Source organism: Lepidochelys kempii, chromosome 5 (assembly GCF_965140265.1).
Source record: "Lepidochelys kempii isolate rLepKem1 chromosome 5, rLepKem1.hap2, whole genome shotgun sequence".
NCBI classification, from domain to species: Eukaryota; Metazoa; Chordata; order Testudines; family Cheloniidae; genus Lepidochelys; species Lepidochelys kempii.
The window spans coordinates 664573-672748 of NC_133260.1; the positions used below are offsets into that span (position 1 = coordinate 664573).

General features: G+C 53.5%; 1 protein-coding gene across 1 annotated transcript; it reads right to left on the minus strand.

The window, feature by feature from the left end:
- Positions 1–2835: 2835 nt before the first annotated feature.
- LOC140911991 (avidin-like) lies at positions 2836–7068 on the minus strand. The gene is made up of 4 exons (XM_073346144.1): positions 6997–7068; positions 5643–5856; positions 4002–4122; positions 2836–3492 (listed from the first exon to the last, which is right to left on the minus strand). The coding sequence occupies exons 1-4, from the start codon at positions 7066–7068 to the stop codon at positions 3384–3386; spliced, it is 516 nt and encodes a 171-aa protein (XP_073202245.1). The 3' UTR covers positions 2836–3383.
- Between the last annotated feature and the right edge of the window lie 1108 nt (positions 7069–8176).

Here is an 8176-nt window from a genome sequence, read left to right on the forward strand (position 1 = left end):
ACAAACTTGTTTGTCTTAGCGATTGGCTGAACAAGAAGTAGGACTGAGTGGACTTGTAGGCTCTAAAGTTTTACGTGGTTTTGTTTTTGAGTGCCATTATGTATAAAAAAAATCTACATTTGTAAGTTACACTTTCACGATAAAGAGATTGCACTACAGTACTTGTATGAGGTGAATTGAAAAATACTATTTCTTTTGTTTTTACAGTGCAAATATTTGTAATAAAAATAATAATATAAAGTGAGCACTATACACTTTGTATTCTGTGTTGCAATAGAAATCAATATATTTGAAAATGTAGAAAAAAATCCACAAATATTTAATATATTTCACTTGGTATTCTATTGTTTAACAGTTAATCACGATTAATTTTTTAATCGCGATTAAATTTTTTTGTTATGAGTCAACTGCGATTAATCGACAGCGCTGTAGAAATCGTTAATAACTAACAAACCAATTTCTAACACATTTTACATTCTATTTTCACTTGCTTGTACTATTCATTAAAACAGCACATGAAACCAGTAACAATCAGATCTAAGTGTAATGAGCAGTTGTGACAAATTGGGGTTTTATTCACCTTGTTATGTTGCATGTGAGTCCCATACTAATACGGTGTGTACCTCAGTTTCCCTTTGTACTGCACCAATGCTTAGGTGATGGGAATTTGGTGTGTGACTTTCGCTGTGGCCTTTGGGCAGATGTGGTTGCCCAGCTCTACACGTAGGCGATGGCCTTTGTAACCTGAGACCCTGGAGGGGGATGCGACCAGGTGACTCTTTGCCCAGGAAGTGAGACAAAAGGCCAGGAGGAGGAGCAATGGGCGGGTCAGAGGTCGGGTCACTGGAAGCTGGGGAGTCAGGATTTTTGGGGACTAGATATGGGGGAGTCCAGGGCGTCTGACCCAGGATTCCCAAGATGGACTTGGCTGAAAGTCACTGATTTCTGTGCTAACAAGCTCTGTTTTAGACCGTGTTCCTGTCGACTAATAAACCTTCTGTTTTACTGGCTGGCTGAGAGTCACGTCTGACTGCGGAGTTGGGGGGCAGGACCCTCTGGCTTCCCCAGGACCCCACCTGGGCGGACTCGCTGGGGGAAGCACACAGAGGGGCAGAGGATGCTGAATGCTCCGAGGTCAGACCCAGGAAGGTGGAAGCTGTGTGAGCTGTGTGTCCTGCAGACAGGCTGCTCACAGGAAGGCAACTGCCCCAGAGTCCTGCCTGGCTTCGTAGGGAGCAGTTCCAGAGCATCTCCCAGGGACTCTGTGACAACTGGTGCCAGAGGTGGGATAAACTGCACGCCGGGGACAGAGCATCCTGCAGTAAGTGACTGGGGAGCAGTAAAACAAAGGGGGATTAACGAGGACCAGGCTCAGAGAGGTGAGGTTCCAGGAGGCGAAGGGGCCTACGACTTGACCCCTGAGAGGGAGTGGACCTCCGAGAAGGGCTGTCACACTGAAAGGGTCCCCCCAAGCGCCGTGGGGAGCTGAGAGAGCACAGGCCTATGAGTCCGTGACCACTTGGGAACGGCGTGGAGATGGCCTATAACCATCCCTTAGAAGGACGTTGTGGAGCTGTGCAGGGAGAGAGGACTGCACATTGGAAAGTTCACCAAGGAGCAGCTGATTGCTCGGTTGGAGGAGAATGATCGCTCTAAGGAGCCGGTTCCTGACAAAGCTGAGGTCCTGAGAGAGGCTGGGAGCAGCCCCAGGGGCTGCCCCAGGCCTCAACCCAACTGAGGCCACGGGAGGGGCTGAAAGCAGCCAGGCGATCATGGGACCCACCTATCCAACCAGCAGGAGATCTTCACAGCCAAGTTCCCCGTCGGTGGAGCTGAGATGGTTGGAAGTGGAGCTGAAACTGGAAGAGCTGGAGGACTGTGAGAAGTAACGGCAGGACCGTGAGAGAGAGTGAAAGCACGAGGAAGAGCAGAGACGGCATGAACTGGCGACGGCAGAGCTGAGAGGCAGAGAGATCCCTGCTGGGGTGAGTGGGGATGGGCCAAGGGTGGCTAAGCCCGCAGGGAACTCCGATATCAAAGTGGTGTCTCAGTTTAAGGAAGGGGTTGATGTAGACACCTTCCTCACTGCTTTTGAGAAGGCATGCAATGCGCACCAGGTTGACCCTACAGACAGGCTCCAGCATCTCACCCCCTTACTGTGTCCCAAGGCCATAGGGATGTTCAGCCAGATGGATGGGGTGGAACCTGGGGACTATGAACTGTTCAAAAAAGCCCTGCTGCGCAAGTTTGAATTGACCCCCGAGGTATACAGGAAAAGTTTCCAGGGTGTGCAGAAGACCCCGGGGATGACCTACCTGCAGATGGCCACCTTGATGGGTGACCGCCCTTCTGTGGTGGTTAAGCACTGGAACAAGTTACCTTGGGAAGCTGTGGAATTTCTGTCATTGGAGGTTTTTAGAACAGTTCAGACAGACACGTGTCAGGGATGGTCTCGATAATATTTAGTCCTGCCTCAGTGCAGCGATTGGACTAGATGATCTATCAAGGTCCCTTTCATTTCTACATTTCTATGATTCTATGATACAGACAAACCAACAGGAGAGTACAAGGAAACGATGAGACCATTTCAGTCAGCATGATGGGCAGTTGAGAGGGGGGATTGAATTGCTGAGAAAGAGAGAGATGGGGAAATATATTCGCAACCCAGCATGCTCCACCGATGCCGTATGACCCCTCTACATTAAGTAGTTCCCCATCACTCTCCTTGTCCCAGGTCACTATGCAGTTTTAAGTAGCCTGCTGCAGATGGTGAACTAAGAACTATTTTCAAATAATAATAACACAGAATGGCACAATATTTTTCCGTTGGAACAAAGTTTATTTGGTACCTAGAGTCCAGAACTCACGAAGGGCTGAAACTTTCTAAGAGAAATGAACCTTTGAGCTGGGAGCACTGAGAGTGGATAGCCCTGTGCGAACGTAAAGGCCATTTAGAAGGGGAGCACCATTTCCTTGGGACTTCAGTAAGGTTGGTGCAATCTCTACCATAGACTGATGGAGAGTGAGGAAAGGAGTGAACCCAGGGCAATAAAGCTGCCAGGAGTGTCTCAGAAAGGCCCCAGCTAATGGGAGAGATTTCGGAACCATCCAGGGAAGTCAGAGAGGGGCAGGTGGGCGTCACGACTGAAAAAGCCAAGAGAGATAAAAACACAAGAGACTCATTTGCCTCCCGCGCTAGAGTATTGCTGAGAAATGAACTAAACTGCAGCGTTGGGGGCGAGGCAGCGATTCTGGGGGGGTAACCAGAGAGCGAGGGGGAGATGGAGACAGAGACGGGCGACTCTGCTGGGCGAGACGCTCGAGAGAGGCCAGAACAATTCAAGACCGGGTGGGCACAGGAACCGCGGAGCTGGAGAGCGTGTTCACTGTGCTGCTGGGGTTGGAGTTGGAGCATCGCAGGGTGGAGAGTGCTGCTGAAGGATTTTCCCCCGCTCTACATTTCGTTTCCGGGTGAAAACGTTTGTGCCGACCCTGCAGGGAAGCACAGAGCTGGTGTTACTGGCCTAGCATGGGCCTGCACTGGGGGCTGCCCAATACAAGGAGAGGCAGGAGCACCAAGCTCCCCTGGGGATGCTCCCCCCTCACAGGATGCCCACACTCCCGCTGGGTTGCTCACCCATTAGCAAGTTCTTGAAGAAGAGCGATGGGAGGACATGGCCCTGCCCCGGCCTGACCCACCAGGGGATCACACACAGCCCTGGGGTGTGACAGGGCCCAGGGAACTCAGCACATTTGGGGAATAAACCTTCATTCATGTTCACACCACCTCCTTCTCCTCCAGCCAGGTACAGGGGATGGATTTGTGATTTTGGGCTGAGAGCCCTGCCCTGCCCTTGGCCATCTCATCCCGCACAGCCCCAGAGCCGGGCTCGGGATCCCAGCCCTTGGCACAGCGCCGAGCAGAGACGGGGCCAGGCCCTGCAGTCCCAGCTCTGCAGGCTGCACCTTCGCTCCTGGGCAGTCTGTGCCCCGTCACCCACCTGGTCGCTCTCCAGCCATCTCCAGGGGATCCAACCTCCTCACGCAGCAGCCACATGGTCTTCAGAGTTTCCTTCCCTTTATCATCCACGAAGCACTGGCCCACGAAGACGGTTGTCGAGTCTGCGAGGGAGCCGGAGAGGAGACAGAGGGAGAGACGGTGCCACGTGCTCGGTGTCCCCCAGAGACACCGAGCCCAGAGCCCAGGGTGGAGGGAGGGGGTGCGCTCTGTGGCGATGACACGACTCCCGGGCCACAGGCATACAAAGAGCCCATCTCTCCCCGATGACGCACTTTCCCAGGCACCGGCCCAGACGGCGGAGCAGTGCAATGACTCCATTTTCAGGGGCGGCTCCATGAGCCGGGTCAGGGCCAGGAAGGGGAGAGGCCTGCAGGCTGGGGGACACTTGGACTCCGCCTCCCAGGCCCCACATGCCGAGGCCATCTCCAAAGTCTGCTGGCTTCCTCCTCACCATCACCATCTCCACCTCCTCACCATCTCCTTCAGGCCCTGGTTCTACCCCTCAGCCTCTGGCCTCCCCAACCCTCGGCAGGCCATACAAAGTGCAGCTGATATCTTCCTCCCGGTCATTTGATCACGCCATTGTCCTCCCTGTGATCAGCTGCAACCTGGCCTCCCAGGTAACCCAGCCCTGGGGACCTCCCCCAGGTATCCCAGTGTCCAGCCTGCCATGGCTGGTCGAGCCAGAGGGAGCTTTTGGAAACAGACTCCGTCTTGACGTAAAGATTCCAAGTCATGGAGGATCCACCATGTGCCCAGCTCAGTTGTCCCATTGGCTAATCACCTGCACCGGTAAAAAGTTCCACTTCATTTCTAATTTGGATACGTCTGGTTTCAGATTCCAGACACCTTTGTCTGCCAGATTAAAGCATCATCGGCTGTCAGGAAGCTCTCCCCATGCAGGTTCTTGCAGGGTTTAGCTTCACTGCGATAGCTGAAGTTAGTCCCCTGCGTTACAGCACTAACCTAGCTGCAGTGAGAGCGGCCACACCGGAGTTACACGGAGCCACTGGGTGAGCAGAATGATTGAATTAGCTGCTGATGAGTTGTTGTAACTGGAGCTGTTTCACCCCCCGTCCCCCTGCATTACTAGCTAGAGCCTCAGCATCACTCAGGCTTCAACCCACCCCACACACCCCATGGACCAGCTATCTGGAATTTAGGTAAGCTAGACACGTGTGTGGCCAGGAGTCGAGTTTGGGGTGACTCTCAAAGTGTAACTTGAGCTAACTGCTGTGCACACCCATAGGCCATGATCAGACACCTCCGTAACCTTCTCTTGTATCAGCTAAATAGATTGAGCTGCGTCAGTCTCTCCCCAGGCGGCCAGTTTCCCAGAGCTCGAACCATCCTGGTAGCTGTTTTCTGACCCCTTTCCAAGACTGTAATATCCCTTTGAAATGCGGACAGCAGAAATGGACACAGTAGCCAGTAATGGGCTTGCTGGTGCCATATACAATTCATTATTGAACACAATTACTGCACTGAGTCACATATTTCCCACAACCATTTCTGGCACGCGAACAAACCAAAATAATCCTCCAAGTGCCCCCGGCACCCCCCATTCATGCTGACAGTAACTCCCCCCCACCCCAGCCCCGAAGCAGCGTGTGGTACGTACTTGAGAACTTCTCCCAGTTCACAGTGAAGCCGAAGGTCGGCTGGCCCCTCTGTTTCGCGTCATGCTGGGCTCCCTTCAGGGGCGACCTGCGGATACAGTTGCTGGTGGCCGTCACCGCTGTGAGGTAGTCGCCGGAGAATTCTCCTGCATCGTTAACTTCATGTATTTCCATCAGCGAGCGCAGCTCATTCCGCCACAGTCCGGACAGGTCACACTGAAAGGGGAGCAGACGTGGTCCCACGCACCGCACTGCATGGTCAGACACTCAGCTGAGACCGTGACCCCGAGAGCCCCAAAGGCAAAAGAGAGACCCTGCAAACTAGGAAATAAAAACCAAAGTGCCTCGCCTGCGCTCTGGTTCCTGAGATCCCAGGGGACCAGCTGGTCATGAGAAGAACCTCTGGCCCAGGTCATTGTGGGCGTGGAGGTTGCGTTCCTAGTGGCCATAATTTCTGATGGAAGATTACTGAGCTCCTGGCTTTGTCCAGCAAAGATCCTTCCAGGCAGGGTCCCAGCGCACCAGAGGGAATGGCCTTGCAGATTCCCCTGCGTCTCGCCATGGTCAGCGTGTGCTTTTACTGAAATCCAAGCATTGCATTCCTCGTGCTCGCTCCCACACCTGCACTGTGGAGCTTCCTGCCCGCAGGTCAGGGATGGGCACTGCTGAGCACAGACTCGAAGAGCCGGAGTCCGACCTTACACAGCATGAAGCAGAGAATGGCCAACGCCAACAGTTCAGCACATGACTCCGACCCCCCAGACCATAGAAATGTGGGGCTGGATGGGACCTGGAGAGGCCATCTGGTCTAGTGCTCTCTGCTGCCGCAGGCGGACGTTGTACCTAGACCACCTCTGAGAGGGGTTTATTTAACCTGCTCTTAAAAACCCCCAGAGACAGGATGGCGCAGCCCCAGTGCTTAACACCCTGATGGCGGGAACGTAGATCTGAGTATCTAACTTAAATCTCCCCTGGTGCAAACTGAGCTGAATCCCTCCTGCCCTCCCAGCTGGGCACTGTCCTCTTCGTGGCAGCCTGTTACAGACTGGACTCATTATCAAGTCCCCTGCTCGGCTGGTCTCCCCTACACTAAACATGCCGAAGTCAGGCCCCAAAACAGAGAGGTTTAAAAAAGGTGTTGTGGTTTTTGTCCTGTCGAGCCACCGGCCCCAGCACCTGCCAGGCCACCACCCGCTGACATTTCGCCAGATCGACGGAGCAAAGGGATTCTGGCCCCTGCGGCAGAAACTATCCCTGGAACAACCCTCTTGGCCCCTCGGCCTGCCCGATCCTGAGACAGCCCAGAGCCAGCGCCCAGCCCCCTCGGCCCCTCACCCTGCCCAGTCTGCCCCATACCTTTCTCTCTGAAGAGGTGCCAACAGTCACCAGAGCCAGGGCGAGGAGCAGGGAGAAGCCGATTTTCCCCATCGTCACTTGGAGTAGAAGCCACCTGCAGAAGCCAATTGAGTCTCCCCAGCACTTAGTCTGGGGCCACCAGTCAGGCCCCGTCTTTATATCCCCTCGCAGCAGGCAAGGGCTGCAACCTGAGCTGCGCTGGTTCTCGCCTTGCTGGCAGTTCCCAGAAGCGAACGGGCACTTCGGTTATTTTGTTTATGTCTCACTGACATTCAATCTCCAGCCCCAGCTGCTGGCAGGGCCAGCAGGACAAAATGAAAAGAAGGGACGTGTGACCTGGGCAGTGATGTGAGGAGTGCGGTCAGTGACCCCCTATAGATAGATCCCAGCACACAGGAGAGGCGGAGCGAGAGCACCCTGTGAAGGTGCCTTAGCCAGGGCAGCAGCAGGCGGGAGAGGTAAGCTGAAGTGCTGCTCATTGAGCCTTGAGGTGCTGACAGGCCAGAGGCCTCCCCGGGTTTGCTGGCATCTCCCGGTTGGAATAACTCCGACAGTGGTTCCTGGGATAGAAGGTTTCTGTCACCAGCCCCACACAGTGTCAAACGCATCTGAACATGCGTCTCTTTTCAGTGGCAGTCCAAAAAGTGAGGTCCCCTTGGTGCTTTCTGCTGGGAGCCCAAATCCTGAGAGTGCTCCTGTAACCCAACGTGCCTAGGTCAGTCCACACTGGCACTGCCAAAGCCAGGGCAGGCTGCAAAAGCAGAGCTGATTCTCCCCAAACTGGTGCGTAACACTGAAGTTCGACTCACCAACCTGTCACACACAGTGCTCCTGATCCCCACCACACTCGTTGTCAAGAAGCCAAAAACAGAAACCACCCAGCCCCCTTTATTGCATTCCAGCCTCTGGCTCCCAATCAGCACCTAGGTCCAGTACAGTGAGAAGTTATTTAAAACTCTACTCACTATACAAAATGTTCTTGTAATCCCCAAATCGCCAGCCACATTCCCAGATCAATACTAGTTTGGGTCTTACCCAAAATACCACTCTGCCAACCAATCCTTTAGTATCGAAAACTAAAGGTTTATTAGAAAAGAAAAGAAAAGAAAAGAAATGTTAAATGGTCAAAGCAGTCAGACACATACATGTGACTTCAGAGTCCATACATCAGGTTCTTAGC